This window comes from Lathamus discolor, chromosome 4 (assembly GCF_037157495.1).
Source record: "Lathamus discolor isolate bLatDis1 chromosome 4, bLatDis1.hap1, whole genome shotgun sequence".
Lineage (NCBI taxonomy): Eukaryota > Metazoa > Chordata > Aves > Psittaciformes > Psittacidae > Lathamus > Lathamus discolor.
In genome coordinates, this window is record NC_088887.1 from 99096443 (window position 1) to 99118591 (window position 22149).

Genomic DNA, 22149 nt, shown 5'->3' on the forward strand with positions numbered 1-22149 from the left:
TCTAGTACTTTGTCCTGGCTAGTTCTATTACTTCACAATACACCTAAATGTATCTTTAACTACTTTTAAACTACCTTACATGACACAGGTCAACCAAAGGTACTTCTGCTTTGAAGACATTCAAAACCGTTGAAAAGCTTGCAAGAGGAGAAACTCCAGAGTAAACTTTGAATGAAAACTGCCATTAGGAGGTTCAAACCACCATGTCTCGCCTTCCTGTCCAGTCTTTCTTTGTACTCTGGGCTTCTACCACCACAACACACTGAAAGTACAGTTTCTCTTTGCCTCAGCTGTTCATGCCTTCCTGATACCTTGGTTACAACTGCCTTGTAACCAGCAGCTGAAAATCTTATTATCTACTAATCTCTACGAAACTCATTGACTTCCAGACTCCTGTTTGCAACTCCTACACAAATTCATCTCATCTAGTACGCTGCCTACACACTGACTACTGCAATGTTTTAAACTCAGTTTTTGCTTCAGTCCCTTCTTTCTACTTGCTTCCTGTACCTGGAACTGTTTATCAAGCCATTGTATTATACTTCTAGCCTTTCCTCCTTTAAAACTTCACCCTACATTTCACAGCCAGGCAAAAGCAAAAAATCTAAGTATGTTTAAAAAACATTGTTACCAGCTACAAATTTTGGCTCTTCTAATAGATAATCTTGTGTTTGTAAAGCAGGAGAAATGTTGAACAGAAAGACCTGGATTGTTAACTACAATACTCAGTTATAAAAAAGGTTACTAAGCCTAGAATACATATGCAGACTTCTTAAATTATAAAACCCACCATACCATTATTTCCACAATCAGCACAACACTAAGAAGTTGAGAAATGTAGAACAACTTTGAAAGTCTTTGTCTGTTTACAAAAACAGTGCTTGCAGTACTGCTGATAACAGGTTGAGTGCTAGTGAAACATTCCAGAGCCAAGGGCAGACCAGATGACAGGATACGGGGAGAGCAATAACAATAGGTAATTTGTTGAATGTCAGCACGATTCATTGTAAACAACATGGCAAAAGTGGATTTTTTTCTTTATATAAGCACAAGTGTAAATAGGGAAGGGCTTTACAAGTAAATTCTCCCACTGCCTGTAAAAGGTGATACCAGAATGACTGTACCAGATGCCTGCAGACAAAATGATTCGGCGGCGAACTCAGGAAGCGAACAGGCAATGCAAATCCAAAGGTGGAGAAGTCAATGGCAGTGAGAAATTTGCATGCCATGCCACACCAGATGACAAGGCAGGAAGCACATTAAGAATCCTGACTCACAAGTGCAGGCCAAAAGGCCAGGAAAAAAACACTAGTGGCTGCATTTTTTTCTAATAGCTTAAAAATGGGGGAAACAAACATCTGGGAAGCCAGAAAGGGCAATTGCAGTAATTGTGCCTCATCAGTGAAATGCTAACACAGTTTCATTTCTCAGAAAACAACTGTTTGCTGAAGAGAAGTTCTCCTTACCTGAGCTTCGTATTTGACAGCTGCAGAAAGAAGAGCAATGGCATTCTCTTCACAAATGCCTTGTTTGATCGTTTGCTGGCAAAGCTTTTTCAGTCTGTTTTCTCTATACAGTGTTGCCAAATCTAGCAGTCCTGTGAAAATTCATACAACTTTAACTATCCTGGTGCAAAACTTACTAATTTATTTTCAAATTAATTAGTTACGCTGTTGTTATAGGCTGAATTAATCGAAGACTTACTCTATTATTTTTTCCCCTAAATGAAGTGTTCATTTTTAAAGGTCCTCAAAAGACACCAAAAAGGGACCTTTTTATTACTCTGTAAGTGTTCTGTCACCTTGTTCACTGTATTGTATCTCACTGTAGGTATCGATTAATGACTTCCAGGGAACAGCTCCCTTTTCATTCATGGTCAAATCACCACAGCTACTCAAACTGAAGAGTTTTAGGGGTTTAGTGCCTTTTTAAGTAGAAAAAAAAAAAAAAAGTTCTTAATATGAGTTCTTTTTGAATATTTTGCATTTTTTATTTCATTGCATTCCCACCACTCATTCTCCTTGGGCATGTTTCCTGCTACTGCATTCCTTCTTCCTGACATCTGACAAACTCAAGATTTAAGTGCTGACAAAACTAAAATTAACAAGCCCTGCTTTCCTCATCCTGTTATGACACTTTTCAGAAACCATAACCTAGGGTTATTTCCATTTATGGCAGATACCTATTGCATCTTCAGGAGGGAGCCTAATGTTGTCTGTATACAGGTATTCCAGGAAGGCTCGGTAAACAGGATAGGAAAATTCACTCATTTCTATAATTTCATCGTCATTATTCAGTATGGAACGAAAATGTTCACACCTACAAAACATGAACAAAGATTGTATGGTGTGAGAGTTAAGCTTGAAATATGAGCTGCAGAAAGAAGTTAGTGAAAAAAACATCAGTCATAACACACTAAATACACAACTATAAATTCTAGGTACCTGATTTCTTAGTTTGAGCATGTTTATTTTTTTAAGCCTTATAAGGCTTGTAAGCTTTATAAATATATAATTCAGAATATTCCTTTATTTCTGTTATTAATATTTTATGGTAGGCTCCATTTCTACTTCCAGTATCCTTAAGGATGGTCCGTGTGGTTTTGATGTAATTTTCTTAAATATGTTATACATTAACTGTGAATTTTATTACCTGACTCATAGCAGATAAAGCTTACAATTAATTTAGACAATTCTTGCATTTCAACCTGTTTTCTCCGACATGACCTAGTGAGGAATGAAATTATTAATATTCTAGATAATATTTATTCCAGTCTCAAAAGTCCATACACAATTTAGACTTAACCATTATACTTACGGATTAAAAAAATATTTAAGGTTAAGATATTCTCATCCAGATCTTTCAGCACCGTTTTCTTCTAAGTCTGAATACTTTTGTGACAGACAAGATAGAAACAAGGAAAAAGCCTTGCCTTTGACAGCTGTACTCTGCAACTTAGAGTTCACAGAACTTACCACTCCCTAAGAAAACTCCTGTAACATTTGCATTGTTTGCAACACTTTGCCAATGTAAATGAACACCATCACCTCAGTTAGCTTTTCCTACAAGAGCCACAGCTTAACTGGACTCTTTTGTACTACACTACTTACTTTCGAACTCTCCTGCATCAGAATGTGCTTTTCTTTTACTAAAACTCTGATGTAAAAGGTAGGTTAGTTTCCTTTTAACATCTCTGGGACAAGTCTACATTGGAAAGACAGCATTACTCAAATACAAATAAAAAGAAATTCTTTATCATTTAATTTAACTTCTTCATATTTGATCTTATTTTTTTCTTTTTTTTTTTAAGAACTTTATCTCAGTATTACATTTTTTTAATAAATAAACCTCAAGTCAAATTCATAAAAAATTGAAAACTCATTATCTAGATTCTGCCACATCTTTTACCGCATTGTGGCGTTGGAAGAGGCAGAGCAAACCCAACTGCTTTGTCTCCCAGTAGTGGTGACCATGCTATCCCATCCAGCTGTGGAGCAGACATTGGGAGTGGTCTGTTGTCCCAGTGGGACCACACAAAAGTAGAAAGTCAGAGAGAAGGTGGTGCCATTGCACTCTCAAAAAATAAATGAGTAAATAAATAAAAATCAGTTGGTACTTATCCTTAAGCCTGCAAAACACCTTAGAGTGACTCATCCTTTGGAGTGCTGCTCTCCATCTCTCAGGAAAGATGGACCAGACACCTCATTTTGGCTGGTTAAATGCAGAGTAGGCACATCCCACCCAGATACTCAAATGTATCTGTTTCTGCAGACATATGTTGCTTGCCCAGCCCCTCAGTGAGCTAGGTGTTGCCCAGCCATTTCACCACCATGGCAAGGTAATAACCCCCAACAGTATGATCTAGTTCAACAGCAGGCAGAGAAAAAGATGGAGAAAAGTTTTCATGAGTAGTAAAGAAATAGCTGGATAATGAAAAGGAACTTTAACCAGCACTACATTCATTACAATGCTCTGGAATAGGCTGAATGCTGCAAAATAGCATTTTAAATACATTATCCTCTGATCCAGCTGCATCATGAGACTACAAGGCTTAAAGAAAATACTAATTCTGTAGACTGTGCCTGAATATTATTTTGACAATGCCTACATTTAAATCCATTTCACAATTAGACTCACATTTTCTTCCCACAATGCCTTATAATGTGAGAAAAGTAGAGCAGGCAAAAAGAAACAAGGAAAGCTACATGTAGTCTGATTATCAGGAAAAAGAACCCTAGAAACATTTTGGGGATACACAAGATTTGAAGTGGTATCTGATGAAGTGGTATCTGACAGATGTCATTGCAATCAAAGACAGTGGACTACAGCTATGAGTGTAATGTACAAGCAATGATACCAGTAAAGGGAAGAAAACAGTAATGAATGTAAGTGCCATAGTAAAAGGAGAGCAGAAAAGAGAGGGGAAAAAAAAAAAGCTGTAAAACAAACGAACAGAAAAAAGCCAGCTTAAAATTCAAATTCACTGATAAACAAGCAGGATAAGAAGTCTGATAAAAAAAGGAAAATTTGAAAAAGCTGAAAAGCACCTACAGAAGTTGCTGAAACAACTGAAGGGTCCTGTTGAAGGAAAGAAAGGCAAGAATAGACACAAACCCCTCAAATCATCCCAGTGGAGGAAGCTAAGCACATGAAGGAGGATAAACCGATTCAAACTACTGGGAAGGCAGCAGAAAGAAGCGAGCCTTTTCCTCAGCAGAAAAAAGGTTATTAGAAATCAGGGTCAAGGCCATTTAGGTAGCATGAAAGAGAATACATGTTGGACAGAGGGAAGTGATGAAAAGGCTGGTAGTAAGCAGCACATTTAGAAATTCCAAGCAGCAAGGAAATGAGGAATAGAGAATAACAGTGAAAGAACAGCAGGTGAATCCCATGACTGAGGGAAAAGGGAGTTTGCAAGAGAATGTCAAGAATTTTGAGCAGTAGTTACTCAGCACAGTAGACTATACTATCCAGTTTAGTTTGTATTTAACTATAGAGTTTGTGCCTTACCTGATTTTGAGAAGAACTTTATGAACATGAATGTATTTTCCATCCACTAGAAACTTCAGGTCTGCAGTTTCTGGGTTGTCAAATTCCTTCTTTAGTGACTGGGCCACTGTTAGATGGTCATCAGGCTCTAGAATAAAAAGGTGGATTAATAGTAAATAGTAAGTAATACAAGTATCTCTCATGATAACATCCTGGATATCTGTCAGCAATTAACACTCTTGATAAATACACTTCTGTAAGGTTAGTAATAAAACCCAGCAGACTATGTGTTCAGTGTGAACCCTCAGAAAAGCAAATAAAGGGTAGATTTCTTCAAGCCTTACTATGTCTCTGTTAAAAAAAAAAAAGTCCAATTCCTCTAAATCACCTATAAAAGATCAGAAAAAGAAAATTAACACAGTCTCAGAAGTTTAATGCTGCATCTAATAGCAAATGCTATCAGGCATCACTGGGTAAATTATTCTAAATGAAAAATTATAGTTATTCTAAGATACCTAAAAGGTCACCTGCCCAGTACACTATCCCCGATCGTAAGTCCCAACAGTTACAAGTCTATTAAAAAAGTGTTTTCCCTAGACTTAGAGTGTTAGAAGCACTCCATGTGAATGTCTGCATATTCCTGTTCATGTCAAAGGTATTTCCCACTGTGCGTGACCCTTGCATTATAAAGCTACCAGATATCCTTGAAAAGCCATCTGCATCTGCATAAAAATTCTGATTTCCTGACTGTTTCCATCATATTTAGTAGCTCAGAGAACTATTTTCTTTTACAGTACTAAAGAATAAGCCACCCCCCAAACCTCATTCTCAACCCAGAAAACATTTTGCCTTCTTACCATATAAATACACAGTATTGCTTTATTTGTGGGTCAGTAATAAGCTGTTCCCTACAGAAAATTACATAAATGCTAGGTCCTACAACCTACCAAGCTAGAAGAAAGAGTAATATTTTACTGGAAATGGAAAGACCTTCACCATAAGCTCTAGAAAAAAAATAACACTTGGATAGTGTTAACCTTTGTTAAGCACAATTACTTTTCATTTCATTTAAATGATGTCACTTATGTTCAGGTTTACCCAATTTGGGCAATAATCGTCAAAGTGCACCAGGTGACAGGTAAAAAGATTGGGGAGAATCCAATGTAATGATAATAAAAAAATCCTTCTCATATAATAATACTCTAAAATACTTTGTTAGTTCTTATTTTGTATAGCGTGGTTTATTTCTTCAGACCTCTTCTATTTGAATAAGTAACAATTTTAACAACCAATGCAAAGCTGAAGCTCTTCTTCAAAGCTAACTGGCAATTCATATATCCACCAATACACATCTCCAGATGACGACTTCTACAACCAGCAGAGGTAAACTGAATATAGTGGAGTTCAGTTAGGAAATTCTTGGAGGGAAAACAGGTGCTTTTATTTGTTACAGCAGCTAAGGCGGAACCAAAGGAAGGAAATGAAAAGACAATTCACACTGGCAAGGCACAAAGCCAAGAAAGCTCCTTAGTAGTCAGTGCTAAGAATTGTACTGGAAACATAAGAACTGCCACAAAGAATGAATGGATGTTGAAGCGCCCAAATACAACCAAGGGAGAAGGGCTGTAAGCATGGCAGATGTCCATAGCACTTAGTTCAGCAGATGTTAAGATCCTAGGATGCAGCTGCCTGAGGATCTCACCACATGCAGATCCAGAGACAAACAACAGCGAGTCAGTCCTGACAACTCGCCAAGCTGGGACAGGATGAAGAGACCAGTCACCCTCAGCTTCTAAAGCATGCAAAAAGGCATATCCAAAACCAGCACAGAGTCATCTAACAAAAAAGAAAATCAAGGACACATGATAATGGCTGATCGACAGCATCTTTTACCCAGTGTCACCACAAGGAACCCTGCTAAGATCACGTGAATACACATTTTAGTGCTGGGATGCTGGACAGACCATTTGGCATGTATGAGAATGTGGGTTTGAAAGTGCATCTGAAATTAGTTTTGTTTAAAAATAAAACAATCTTTTCCACCTGTAAGATTTTACTTTGTGCTTTGCTACCATGTTGCCACAAAGTCGCAACATTATTTCCAGAGGGACCAAGAATTCCATGTCAGAACCCCCAAAATACAAAGAGCTGCTACAGTCAAAAATGACTTCCAAGGTGTGAAAGAGTGCAAGGAGGCTGGGTGTACAGTTCACAGTAAAAGATGTGTTGGGAAATAGCTATGGATATAGTCTTAACCACACTGCATTAGAGAGAGTGAATATCTCTGAGTATTAATGAGCAACATGCTCATTAATAAATGGGTTACTTGGAAGTCTTCAGCACAAAGGTGATAATTACAGGAATAATCATATATAATCCCAATCAGGACTCTTTTAGCTGACCTAAACCAGCATTTCTGACTGAAATTATCATTTGTAAAAGAAGATAAGAAAAGATGAATTTGCAGAAATGAGCACTGTAAAACCTAACAGACACTTTCAGTCTCAAACAGTTGTCTTCCCTGTGAGGAATGAAAAAGAGGCAGTTTATACTTTTTACTTTGTTCCACTCTCTTTTGTAAAATTCCTCAATATTCTCTGCACTAAACTGAGAAGAAAAGGCGAGAGAAAAGTGGAGAAGAAATTCCAATACCATGAATTAATATTTTAACTGTGCAAGAATAAATGGAAGATGATTCTATGAAGAGCCCCAGAACCCAGCTACTGTACATAAGAAGATACATATATTAATAATGTCCCATTCATAAAATAATCATCTCCTATGGAAGAAAACTCTGAATGTACTACAGATACTTTTATGTAGAACTTAACTGACAAACACATATTTACATGGAATGAACCACCCCATTGCCTGGGATTTTAGTGCAGTAACACAATTTACATCTCATTAGTAGTAGGTGAATATTAGGAATATTAAAAATTTCCCCAGTAATTAAGCATGTCTCCTACAGTTCTGAAAAAGGCACCCTAGAAAGCACAACTGCCTGTTGTGGTTTAAACCTAACCACAAACCTCTTTCACTCACTCCCCCTCCTTCTTGCCCTCCCCCTGCTCCTGGAGGGACGGAGAGGAGAATCGAAAAGAATGCAACTCCCACGGGTTGAGATAAGAACAGTTTAGTAACTAAGGTATAACACAGATCACTAGTGCTACCACCAATAATAATAATGATAAAGCAAATAACAAGGGAAGAGAATACAACACCTCAGCACCAGCCAACAGATAACTTGCCCCACTCCCCCCAGCTGAGTACCGACCGATACCTCATCCAACCCTGCAGTCAACTAGCCCTTCCGGGTAACTCTCCGTTACCTCCCGGGCATGACGTGCTGTGGTATGGAATACCTCTTTGGCTAGTTTGGGTCAGGTGTCCTGTCTCTGCTTCCTCCCGGCCTCCCCTAGTCCCCAGCAGAGCATGAGACTCGCAAAGTCCTTGGCCAGAATAAACATTACTTAACAACAATTAAAAACAATCGGTGTTATCAGCTCTCTGCCCAGGCTGGAAGTCAAAACACAGAGCTTGCACCAGTTACTAAGAAGGAGCAAAACGGCTCCTGGTAAACCCAGGACACTGCCTCACCTAGAGAAAACAGGGGTCTCTGGACTGTGCCCTGTGCAAATTTTGTCAAAGCACTTTCCTGAGAACAGCATTCCCCATTTAATCCTTGAGTCTCTCAAAGGCGAAATATGAGTACTGTTAACAGAATCTCCTTACCTTGGCATCCAGAAAGCACCAAGGGAGCAAAGAGTGTTCTACAATTGTCAGACAAAAGCATGCAGCAACATAATAGCAATTACATAGGCAGAAGTGGAAAAGAAGCACGATGGACTCAGTACAGCTCAAATCACACATTAACAAGTTGCTGCATTTTAGCTTTTAGTGTATGCTCCCGGATGACACCTACAGACAACCCCAAGAGTCTGATCTTTGATTAGTTCGCCCAAGCCAGTTACTTTATTAGCGACGAATATGGAACTGCATTTGTAGCTGAAGAATGAGGTCTGTGTTAGATAATGCTACATACTTAGATCTTTCTAGCCAAGGCCAGCAAGACAGACCTTAATGTTGGCCAAATATCTAAGATCCAGCAACCTGTCTCTTCAGAAGCCCGTGTCAGGATCACTTGTGATAAGGCTCTTAAGTGCCTGTGGCCAATTCTGAACATTGGAATTTGGATCCCTCAGTTCTCAGTAGTATACTTAAGGGCATCAAAGAAAGCTTAAGGGTTCATAAACATTCTGCATGGCTCCTCAAGTCTCCAATTCAAGCTCAGCTTCTCCACCTGTGACCATTTTACAGTAACATTCAGTGGCTGCAAACCAAAAACACCTCCCCAAGCCCAAGGTATTTCCCCACAGAAATAAAACACATCAATAAAACAGACAATCAATTAGCACTGCCATCAGGCCTTCGCAGTTTTTACAATTCCATATTACCATTTACACATATGTAATATACGATTATGATTATGCTTCCCAGTATAAAATTTTGCAAGAAACTAAGTTTAAGCTTCAAATACATGCAATTGCTTTATGCACTAATGTTTGTATTTAGAAGACATTGAAACAAGAAATATTTAAGCTCACCTACTGATAGAAGACGCCACATAACGGCCGGGGTAGCAAAGCAAGCAAACACATCATCAGTGCAGGCAAAGTGCGTGAGGTGGGGAAGGATCACAGACTGCCCACGGCACTGGCCCCACATGTACACTTGGCCACTCTGGGTCTTGGCAGCTGACGTGTGAGCAGAGTGGCAGGCAGCAATCTCTATAACTCTGAATTTACAAGCAAACAAATTAAAAAAGCAAGTCATTCTCATAAGAACAAAATGCAGTGAAGAAGCTCACCACCTCCTGTCTTTCTCTAGTGCAAAATGTATTTGCAAGCATGCATGCACTTCCAATTGCAAGAATGTTTTCCAACGGTACATAGCAAAATTAAAAGGGCCATCAATATTTTTTCAAATAGTGTGCACTGAGAAAGTGAGAAAGCATCTTGGGAGGAAGGAGACATTGTTGCAGCAGAGCAGCATTGTCTGCTGCAGCACATGCCCTACTGACCCCCTTGGCTCCCTCAGACATAGCTATGATGAGTTTAAAGTCTCTAAATGTCATCAGTGGTGCTGGGCAGTGAGATGAATGGTTGCAATAAGCTGCAGAAAAGATGCATCTTCTTGGAGAAGATGAAGAAGGAAATGAGGAATTTTTTAAAAACAAAAAAAGCAAACAAACAGGTATTTGCATTTTGGCTATAATTGAAAATTAATGAAAAAACATTTTCCTGTTTGCTTATTGGTAACAGTTATAAAACAAAAACTTAAACATACTTCGAATTAAAATACTGAAGTGTCATTACTCATACAATTATCATTACTTAAGTTTAATGGACTTTTATTTTGAAAATTTAAAATCAGAACCCAACAGCAGTAAAATCTTTTCCTAAGTGTATTTTAGCTAGGTTAGGCTATCTCACTAATCCTAATGCTGATTTGGGATTCCAAAACTCCCACAGGGGATTACACAATGCACTGGTTTGCAGTCTGAACTACTGCTTATTTACTTGTTTTCCCAGCTGCCTGGGGCTGGGAAACAACTTGTTTAAAGCTGTATGTACAAATCTTGCAGGCTTTAGTGAGGTAATATCCTCACTGACACTACGAATGCATATTCTGGCCAGCAAAAGTGAAAGGCAGCATACAATACCTTTCAATACATACATGTATTGAAATGTGGTAACAATTTAACTGCAGCTGAAGTGTCTAGAAAAAAATCAGTTACAGTTTAAGCAAAGCACAAACACATGAAGAAATATATTCAAAACACACAAAGAAAAGCTCAACGCCAGGCCATGTCTCATCACCAGAGAGGAGTTGCTTCTTCCTTACAATAACTGACACAAGTTTAAAAGGGACATCTCACTTTTCTTATTATTCACAATATGAGGCCAAAATCAAGACCTCAGTAGTAAGGAACAGATTCAAATTTCTCGCCACATGTATGCATGGCTTTACATCAGCAATAGAAATAACTGCCCCACTAGCCATCAAGGTCTTACAGGAAAATATTTAACTTGTACAAATGTAAGCATGATTTCCAGGCAGCAATACAAAGAGCGAGCTCCTCCCTTTTGCTCTGTCTTGGGTTATGAGCCAGATTTAAGAGCAGAAATAACACTTAACTGCAGATGTCCACTCTTCAGTTTTTCTGTGTGCACTTCTTGTCAAAAGTAGCATATTAAACTACAATTTTTATGTACAGACAATAAAGTCTTTATTGCTGACTTCTTTATTGCTGAAATTACACCACTGAAGAGAAACTGCAATTAAGGCCTATACAGTACAGTATGAGCCAAAGCAGAAAATAACACATTCAGTCTCAGAACATTAAGTTTCTCTTTCACAGGGATGGTTATGGGGCAGACTTTCAGTGAAAATTCCATTCACATTTAGCAGAACTATTGTAAAACATGATAGGTTATTTTTTCCAAAAAATACATTAAAAATGACATAATTTTCTGTAGCTCTTCTGAGAGTTTACCAACTGATATCTGACTGCAAGACTGTAAGTATTACCTGTCCTTATCCACAGCAACTGTTATAGGGTAAGACTGGTTACTTTTGTTCCCAGTACCTAACTGGCCATATGAATTGGCCCCCCAGGCATAAATCTGACCTTCATCTGTTAGCACTAATGTATGTGCATAGCCACAGGCAACCTGTAAAGAATAATAAAAAGAAAAATCTCATTTTTATGTAACAGTAAGTTAATACAGATAGACATATGCTATGCTGTACATTAATTGATTCTATACTAGTGTAAAAAATTACAAAAACTACAGATACAGACAAGTTTATTAAAAAGGGGAGCAAAGTAGATGAGGTGACTTTGAGGAAAAATGTGTAATGAGGAACCCTGCCAGATGATCTCAAGAGTACAGCAGAAGAATAGAAATTGAGATACAAGGAAAGATATATGACAAATATGAACAGTATGAAGAAAAAAATGCAGAAAAAGGCAGATTGTCTTCCACTGACCTTGCTCTATGGGCAACTGCTCCAAAGTGAATAGCTTACCACTGTAAAAATAGGCAAGGTCTTCCTATCTGCTCCTCCCCTGCCTAACTGCCAGCGGCACAAAACTGCCCCCTCCCTGTGCTCACCAGATATTTTGTAAATAAGTGTAGCAGCCACCCAAGATCAAGACTAACCAAGGAATCATACCAACTGTTGACCAAAAGCAGTTGAAGACAATTTGTTCAGACTCCAAACACCAGTTAGGCACTGTGGTTGGAGTACAATTCTGAAAATGATATTCAGTCTGCCAGAAAGACAAAATGCTAAACTGCAACATCATCTCAAAAAAGAAGGCGTTAATTAAAGATGGGGCAGCCTATGAAGACTTATTTACTAAAATAACAGGATTTTTGGTTTTTTAATTTTTACATGAAAAAAGGAAAGAAAAAACATATCTAATGGCCTAGTCCTATGTACGTAAAATCCTGAACTCACAGAGAATAACAGCAAAATTCCCAACGAACTCCACAAGATCTCAGTTTCTCCCCTACTAAGAGAGTTCCATTTTAAGATACACGTTTTTATTCTTATGAACAGTGCTTCAAACAAAGAGATAAAGGACTATCTCCTTCAAACATAGCATATGTCTTAGTATATATTCAATTGCTCCCAAAGAGTTTGACAAGGAGTGTCACACACATACCCGCTGTACACGAATGTCTTGCAAAGCTGCTATTCGGCATGGCGTTGGCTGATTGCCACTGCTGCCTAGTCCAAGCTGGCCATTACCATTGTAACCCCAGACATACACCTTAAAAACAGAGACAGGGATTTCAACTGTCTATGTTATTCTGCACCACAAGTTTTGGATGCTGTTTCTGTTTAAAATACCACCTGCATGCTCATCTAAAATTCTAGATTTCCATATTCATGTTGCTCTTTAAGAGTTGGATTATGTAAGACTACAATGTTTTAATATGTAGAGTAGAAAATAAGTGATTCATATGGGTGTTTCCCAGCACAGAGCAAATTCAGCACAAATACTTCTCTTTTCCCAAGAGCTAAATTCTCATTCAAAAATCCTCTAAAAGAAAATACACCACCCTAAATCAAGTACAAACTGTGAGCTATGCACAACAGTTTCAGTGGGCTGTTACTAGCTTTATGATGAACATAACAAAAAGTGAAAATACTGAGCTCTGATAATTTCAGTGACATATGTTCTACTGCAAACAATCAATAGCTATTTAGGTATAAACTGAAATGCTTTGAGTGAGGGAGCTAGAGAGGATGTAGGAGGCCCAAAATCTTCAGTTCATATAACGTAAAACAACAAGAATGCTACAACCCTCTTAGTATCTTTGCAATGAGGGTAAAATGCATGAGAGGAATTCAAGGGGTATTGCAGTAGAACAAGTGTATGAAATGAACTTTTATTCTCTCTGTTTTCTTGAAGACAAACTGTGCATATATAAGCACTGAAAATTAAAATAGCATTCACTGGTTATTCTCACACTCTCGATACTCAAGATTCTAGTATTGAAAATAATTTATTTTTCTATGAATGCAGCAGTGGGATAACATATTAATCAGCACTTTCATTTTTTGCTAGAATAAACCAGCTCTTAAAATCAGTGAATCGGTGATGCACACTTACGTATTTTCATATGAGAAAATGAAGCTATCATGAAATGCTAACTGTACATATAGATTCAATATGATTTAATCCCCAAATTTATAAAAGTCTCCTAACCTCCACAATACTGTTTTTAAATTTAAAATTTGATATTTGAATTCCTTCAACTCAAAGCCAACTTCAATAGCTGACACAAAGTAACAGCTGCTAAATTTTATGAGTAATCTCATACACCAAAAAGCCATAAATTAAATGTCAGTGAACAATTTTCCCTATTTCACTCTACCTCCTTTCTAAATGAGAAACCATAATCAGCATGGATAGGAAAGTGTGCTGAAGTATGTCAGAATGTGCAGAACAATTTATGACAAAGGTTTTTACAAGCAGTATAAGGAGGTAGATTTGAAGGAGTCTGGAAAGGTACACTTCTTTTCTGAGTAGTAGTTCATTACTAGAACGATCTAATTCCATGATATTACATCATACAAAATTAAGTCAGAAAGTTCACTTAAAATTTCTTACCTCTCCATTTTCCACCACAGCCATAGAGCACATTTGTCCACAAGCTATATTAACTACTATTTTGTTTTGTAGGCAGCTGGTAACTCTTCGAGGAATTGGTTGATTAGCTGTTGAACCTGATCCAACTTGTCCTGAGTTATTATAACCCCATGTGTATACCTGTTGTAAGAAAATTGTCATAAAAGATTACCATATAACAGTTCAAAGTACATATTCAAGAGAGAAAAGTTATATGCATAAAAAAAAAAAAATGCATTTTGAGTTCAAGTGGACGTATTCTTTTAAAGACCTAGGAAGATACATAGGTTTACAATTTACTCGTTTCCATCAAAAATATGCCATTCATAATATTTATATATTCTATTTTGTTCCTCCAACCAAACGTAAGAGGCAACATGACAACTGAGTTAATACGGGAAGAATTCACTGCTATTTTTCCAGAATCCAAAGTAAAACAGCTAACTGGACACAAATGGCATCTCAAAGTAAATGACAGAAAACTTTTTACTTTGGTAGGTAGCAATCCTTACACGAATGTGATTTATATTTATGTCAGCTTTAACTCCACTAAGCATTTACAGTTTAGTATAGCATAGAAAGGAATTGGCTGCCCTCTACAAACACATTATGATTTGTTATTACAAGCAGATGTGGCATAAAAGTCAATGTTCTGCATACACTTAAAGCAGCTAGACCCTAACAGGTTTTCTATTTTTATCAAACATTTGTGTTGCATTAGCAATGCGTTAGCATTGTCAGGGTAACAAGAAGCAAGGTCTAATGCTCTAAGTGCAGAATATTTTCCTGTTTCTCACATATGTGAATTTCATTAAGAGAAAAAGAGATATTTATTCCAGCTATTCTCACCTCTCCATCAGATGTTAACACCATAGAATGATGAGAGCCACAGGCAACTTCAATGACTTTCTTGTTCACCAAGTTAGTAGAGACTTGACATGGAATGAAACCATGATTTGTTGTACCATTGCCCAACTGACTATAAGCATTATGACCCCATGTATACACTTCTCCTTCTATAATAAAAATGTAAAAAGATGTTTTAAAATCTGTTTTTCCAATGAGTACACAATATAAAATTACAAACTGAGAAGTCAAAGTCAATAACAATATGCCTATTTAACTGTGTGTACATATATGTGTGTGTATATATATGTATGTGTATGCCCTCTGGGGCTCTTAATCCCAGGGACATACCAATACTACCTTCACATAGCGTTCACCACAAATCTGACAGGATAGTATCACGAGAATCTTAGTAAAGGAAATCATATAGCTAAAAGAAAGGAAATAGTTCAATACAGAAGAGAAAAGGATAAATGACAGTCAGGAGTCCCTATTTCCATTTCTTTGTAACTGGCAAGCAATCAGAATTTCTTGTCTGCCCTGGCACTTTCTCACTTGGGAAAATTCAAGTAACAAGCTTTCATTCCTTTAAAATACACATGAGGATGCTTGTAAGAATAAAAACATAATAGTGTTTACTTATTATTTAAATATAGTATTTATGTTCTGTATTTTGAGAAACATGCTAGTAAAATTAAGAATGCATGAAATGTCTAACTCTGTTAGACTGATGGTCAACCTAGTGCAAAATTCTGTCTCCAACTAGCAGTAGAAAAAAGCTGCTGTTTAAGGCAAACATGAGCCTAGTCACTTTTTGCACTTCCCAAGCATTTACAATCACGAGAGTACAGATATTACCAGGTACTTTTGATTCTCTTTTTTGTACACATCTTGACCCTTTATGCATGAAGCTAACACCTTTTCGTACTCCCTTTCTTTCATTTGTTTTAAATGGAGTGTCCTCTACTTACAGTGGTGCAGGACTTGATGAATAGCTGTCTTATATTCATCTTGTCCATCACAATCATCATCATAATTTTCTGAACCTAGATTATACTCTTATTGCAGGGGCTAGGTTTGACATACAACTCCATCAGATTTCTAAAAAGATCACCAAACTCCTCAATCCCTATGAAAGGTTCCCTACTGCAAAGGCAAAATGTGCTCACTGAACCAGTATTTCTTTGCAATAACAGGTTAAATCTAATTACTTTTTCCTGTCAAAAGCAAAAAACCTTCCCTTCTTTTCACCGACATGAGAATACAAATTCCAGTAAACAGATGAAACAGCCACATAGAAACACACAACATAAACTGGAGATGATAGTAACTAACACAAGGATTGTGAAATATGTAATGGCTGCCTGAAAGGTAGGTTAAAAGAGGCTGAATGGAAGTTATTTGTGGGATGGAGTTATGAGTAAAAATCATGAAGGATCAGGTTTGGATGTGTTCTTTTGCAATACTTCATCATCCGGGTAAGGACTGAGTGTGTCAGTGAGGTCTGCCAGCAAGAAAGCTCATAAGAATACAGATACATCTATAAAAAGCATCTAGAATGGTCTACTCTTAAGACTACAAAAAATAGTGGAATATAATTGAATATAAATAGTAGTCACACCTGTACAACACAATTCCCCTCACCTAGTTTTGGTCATCTAATCTAGACTATTCAAAAAGATTTCTTCTCATTAACAGAGAAAGAGACAAATGTTAACATAATCAGTCAGGCTCTAACAGAACATCACTGGGAACTCAGTATTAGTTGTCTTCCAGAATAATGTACTTAATTATGAAGATAGGGCCACTAGTACGATGTTGATAATAGAGTGTCAATGAGACAACACAAAACAAAAGGTTAAGAGGTAACATAACTGGTCTTGCATCCAAAAGTAGGTACAGGAGGGAAAAGATGCATTTTAGCTAAAGGACGCCATTGGCACATATGGGTATAATGTAGCCACTACAGCATTTCAAAAGCAATCAGAAGTTCCAAACTTAACTGCAAAGCAAAGAAAACTTCCAAAATTAGCAAAAAGAACAAAGCAGAGCTTGAAAAACTTTTGAAAAGAACTACCTATGGACAGAGCTAGCTGACATGTTGTATTCACCAATGTAAATATGTTGGACTTGACAGCCAGGAATGTCTATCCAATTTCTCTCTCTTATGTTACCAGCACAGTCCTTCCCCATCTGCTGGACTAATTAAAGTGGACTATCTGAAATACAGAAATATATATTCAGATCATACTTTACCTTCTGTAGCAAGAACCACATGAGGGCCACTTCCATAACTCAGACAGGCTATCTTTTTGCCACACAGAGAATCTAACCTCCTTGGTTCAATAGTACTCTGCATATCACCTGTTCCCAAACACCCACTGCAGTTCATGCCAAGCACAAAAACCTGTTAGAAAAGAATAACAGAATCATAATTTAAGGTGGAATGGAGGATGTCCTCCAAAGGACATCTAGTCCAACTCCTTGCTCAACAAAGGTTTAAATAGATCAGATGACTCAAGACCATGGGCAGTCAATCATGTCTCCAAGGAAAGACCTCACAACCCCACCAAAATTTAACCACTCACATGGTAAATTCTTTTTTCCACTGCCTCTCATCCTGTCACTATGCACCTTCCAGAATGTCTGACTCCATCTTCTGTTTATCCTCTGATTGTGGTAGGAAGCCATTAATTTGAATTGGAAATGTTTTGCTAGCAATCAGACATTTTAGCATGCAACTTTTTCCAGTTATACTATCATAGTACTGGCTTTCAGAGTAACTTTATGCATAAATAAGTATGTCATGTTCATATATACTCTTGGATGATTACCTCATCATTTTCAGTTGCATACAACACCTCATTACCAGCACTGCCAAATACACAGGCTTGACGAATTAACTTGAGCTCTTCTTGAGAACAGAGAGAAAAAATCGGCCATTTCCCAACATCCAGCATCTTCAGGGCTGACAGTAGTGTTGCTTCCAAGACCTGATATTATAAAAAATTACATCAAATACCTAGACAGAGATAAAAACATATGTTTGGACAGTAAAAAGATTTTTTTTTTTTTTTTTTTTTTTTTTAGAAAAAGAGAGAGAAACACCATTCCCTTTTTCAAGCTCAAACTAGTATTTTAATTCTAGAACTATACTTGGGAAGCCATTAAAATAAATGAATACATTGTGATCTAGAAAGAAAGGACCTATATGCATGGAGAAAAGTACCATATAAGAAGTTAAATGATGAAGTCATATTTTCAATGTATCCATACAACATGACTGATAACTTATAGAATTCAGTGTACAGGATTCTAATACAGAGTGCAAAGTACACATTAAAAACTTGAAATTAATGTGCGTCTTCTTCCTTAGGTGCTAAAATTACTGTTAAAAGAAGAAACCAAAATAAAGTCTTCCCAAGAACATACTTATTTTTTAAAAATACACACTTTTTTCACACAGTGAAAATGGAAACTTGAGAAAATGTTTCCTTTCTCCTTTACTTTTGAAACTGTGTTTCAACAATAATTGAATCTTTGGGAACTTCCTGAGAATATTTGCATTTTATGTAAGTAGACATGTAATAAAAGAAAAAAGATAATTATACATTTCCCAGCTTATCCAAGGACCAATGACAAGTTTCTAATTAAAGAAAAGAATAATGGGTCTCTTCAGTTATTATAACTAGTCAAGCTAATGTCTAAATCTCATGCAGCATTTCTACTGGTTTAGTATATCATAAATCAGAAAAAAAATGTTGCAGTATCAAAATTTAATAGCAAAATTTTCATGGAGCACGCATCCAATTATCTTTTCTGAAATTAAAACAGGATCTGAATGTGAAAAAAAAAATAGCAGCATTACTTGCCAGATCAGAAGGTAAGTGCAGGACAGTAAAGTAAGAATAGGTTCTGCCTATCACAGGCATTACATAGTTCACCGTGTAACACTGAGGACTGCATCATTAGTTTATTTCTAGCAAGTACCAGACTTACAAAATGGTCTGCTAACAGAGCGTAATTTTTTCTGCTTCTGAAACAAAGATGTGAATAAATTCTAGCTTGGAGTCTGAAGCATGTTATGTCAGTAGTAAGGATACTGCTTTTTTTGATTAGTACCACTTACTACAAAAAAATGTACACAGATACATAGATAATGTTTTAAACTTCAGACTAACCCTAAATTAATCCCAAATTAAAATTTTTACACAAATAGCAGTTAATCACACATTTCTTTATATATAATTCTGAGGAACAGAAAGGAGGGTTGGTCATCACTAAATAAAAGTTGCGGTTTTGATCACACCAGTTCTTTCCCCATCATCCACACACCAAGTAACTGACCAATGTCAGCCAAATTTGCAAGTGAAAGGGAAGTAAGATTCCGCTGACACAATCTATTTGGCAGTAGACAGCTGGACAATCAGATACGTATGTTATGAAATAAGTCAGGAAGCAAGTAGGTCAAAGCTAGTCCTAGCATATACTGCCTTCTATGACACATAGCAGGGTTATGAGAGACAAAAGACCTGAATCTGTATGGAATCAGGCTTCCTTCATCTGCTGTTTGTAGAACAATATGGTTTATATCAATAGGTTAGCATTAATTTCATGGAGGATTTTAGGCACTTCTAAAATATGATAATGAATACTGAAAGCATCACAGACTGCTCTTCCAATTGCATCAACAAAACTGCATTCCACTTTTGCTCAAGACTCAAGAAGCCTGAGGTTCAAAAGGACAGTCAGGGTGCCCTTCAGTTGTACAGATTCCCTTAGTGGAATAACATACTGGGTCTAAAATGTGGGCTTTAAATTCCAAGTGCACATTGGGTCAGAAGCCATTCATCTTGAAAAGGAAAGTTTTTCTCTGTAACTTCCTACAAAGCATTCGTGTTCTACTCTCATAATTAACATGTTAAAAAAAAACCCAAACCCAAACTGCAACATTTCTCAACACTAAAATACTACACTGAAAGAAAAAAACCAAACTACCATTATTAAAAGCAACCAAGAAAACACTATTTTTTTTTTTTTAACAAAAGAAATAACCACAAACTTTATCAGACTGAAAAACTTCCATAACTTACATCCAGTCTCTGGAGCTATTAGTTACATTCAGCTCTGTAACAGATATGCTCTCACCTTTCAAGATTTTCTTCTCTCACACTTCTCCATTATATTTTGTCAAAAAAAAAAAAAAAAAAATATAAATAAAACCACAAACATTGGACTATCAGCCTGACAATATTTATGTCCCATAAGTGAACAGTTCCCTCATTATATTACACAAACTCATTAAAGACAGAGACCAGAATCTGAGATTTCATCTGGCCCACCCACCCCACAGATGTCTCAGTTACACCTCAAGAAACTTCTTCACTTCATCTGACCTCAGCAATCAGTTTGAAAGCTGGTCATTCAGTTTTATTTGTCATACAGATCACCTTAAAAGGCATCATCATTAAGCTTAAAATCTGAATGATGTTTCATTAAGTTTTACATGCAAAGCGTTCAAAGAAAACAGAAAAATGAGAGGAAGATTTTGCCTCAAATTATGCTACAGAAGTTACTTCTAACAAGTTTATGTTATTGAAACAGTAGGCTGCAACATCTAAATTTAGAAATTAATACTAAGGTAAATCAGCCTTGTAAGCCAAAGGAGCAATTCAACCCAACTGAAACTAACATATTGTTCTTCTAATTTTATATGGATCGCATAAGCAACATTTCTTTTTCTAGTATAATTTTTCTACCTATAGCTTTGGTTTTCTGCTTATCTTGACAGCTACTAGCATGTAGTAACCTACTGCCAAATGGAACAAAGCTTATTCCTTTTGTATACAGCAGTACAGAATTCTCAATACAAAATCAAACTCTGACCTTGACACTGATTCCTTGAGAAGGAGGAGACTCATCCTCCATAAGGATTTGTGCTTGTGTCCCCCTGCAGAGAGAGAACTGTAGTTAAAATTACCATATCGCTGCAACAATACTTTAGGAACTATACACAATATTAAAATCAGAACTAGTTGCTTCTGTGGGGTGAGAAAACAATAAACACAAAGCTCACTCAATTTTGGTTTTGTATTAAACTGTACAGTTATCAGTTAAGACTGCTCTTCTGTTTTCTTACCTCAAATAATAATTCTTGGGCAAAACATTTTTCTTTATTTTTTTTTTAAACTAACCAGACTGTGATTGGAAAGGAAGAAGTTTTATTAAACACAATACTCCAATGTCTTCTTATTGCAGTAAAAATAAATTTAGAATCTTGCTGACATAATTTTAAAAGATATTTATTTCAGAAAAGAAAGCAGCACACTGGTTGGAGCTTTCTGTTTCTGGCTTAAACCTTCAAATGCTTTTCTTACAGTTCCATTCTGAAAACTGATGTTAGTAAAACATTTGGGTCTTTTCAGGTTTACTGAGAATTGTTAAAATATTCACTCTGCTTCAGAAAATACTGCCAACCTTGTAAATTACTTGAATAATTTCTAGAATGTGCATTATCAATAGAAACAGATTTTCGGATCAGATGTACAATTAAGAATCTGGACAGCATATTCTGGCAGTCTGAGTTTAGGTCTTGGAATCTGAAAGTTCTAACCCTGGTTTTGGTTCAACTATGGCAGGTCTTTGGGTAAGGCAAATACATTTCTATGGTATAGATAAGATTGAGTTAAGGAACACAAATACTAGTTCTAATAGCCAAGTTCTACTAGCAGTTTAAGACTATTTAATCCTAAATATTTAAACAGGTTCACTGACTCATTCAAATGTAAACATTCTTGTAGAGTCTCTCTAGGAACTTGGCAGGCAAACAAAAATTTTCAGAACTCACTCAGCATTTCCTCCCACTTAATTTGAACATTTATGAATTTCATCTGCTGAATCAAAGGTCTGTCTGGAGCTTCTTCCTCAAGGACTCTAACCACAGGCTTAGCAAAGATCAAGAAGAAAGAGTCACAGAAAAGAGGGATTTGCTGACACCTTTAGGAAAGGAATCTAACCTGATATTCAGGATTTGCCAGCAGTTTCCCACAAGAATAGCCATTAAATGATGCTAACTTATCAAAGGGATCTTGCACAGGAGGAGA

At 36.8% G+C, this 22149-nt stretch overlaps 1 protein-coding gene across 8 annotated transcripts in view; it reads right to left on the reverse strand.

Moving 5' to 3' along the window:
- The window catches only part of LOC136013823 (RCC1 and BTB domain-containing protein 2), a 33458-nt gene that overhangs the window by 6174 nt on the left and 5135 nt on the right, over positions 1 to 22149 (reverse strand). For 2 of the 8 annotated variants that reach the window (XM_065678250.1, XM_065678251.1), the window contains 12 exons: positions 20933 to 20996; positions 20140 to 20218; positions 17881 to 18039; positions 17303 to 17453; positions 15050 to 15216; positions 14183 to 14341; positions 12728 to 12835; positions 11584 to 11726; positions 9597 to 9787; positions 5011 to 5137; positions 2183 to 2319; positions 1413 to 1597 (listed from right to left, as the gene is read on the reverse strand). In XM_065678250.1, coding sequence (XP_065534322.1) covers positions 1428 to 1597; positions 2183 to 2319; positions 5011 to 5137; positions 9597 to 9787; positions 11584 to 11726; positions 12728 to 12835; positions 14183 to 14341; positions 15050 to 15216; positions 17303 to 17453; positions 17881 to 18006 — 1479 coding nt within the window. In that variant the 5' untranslated portion in view covers positions 18007 to 18039; positions 20140 to 20218; positions 20933 to 20996 and the 3' untranslated portion in view covers positions 1413 to 1427. Of the gene's footprint in view, positions 1 to 1412; positions 1598 to 2182; positions 2320 to 5010; positions 5138 to 9596; positions 9788 to 11583; positions 11727 to 12727; positions 12836 to 14182; positions 14342 to 15049; positions 15217 to 17302; positions 17454 to 17880; positions 18069 to 20139; positions 20222 to 20932; positions 20997 to 22149 lie in introns of those variants that run through there. The other 6 variants (XM_065678253.1, XM_065678255.1, XM_065678254.1 and 3 more) reach the window with 6 other exon arrangements.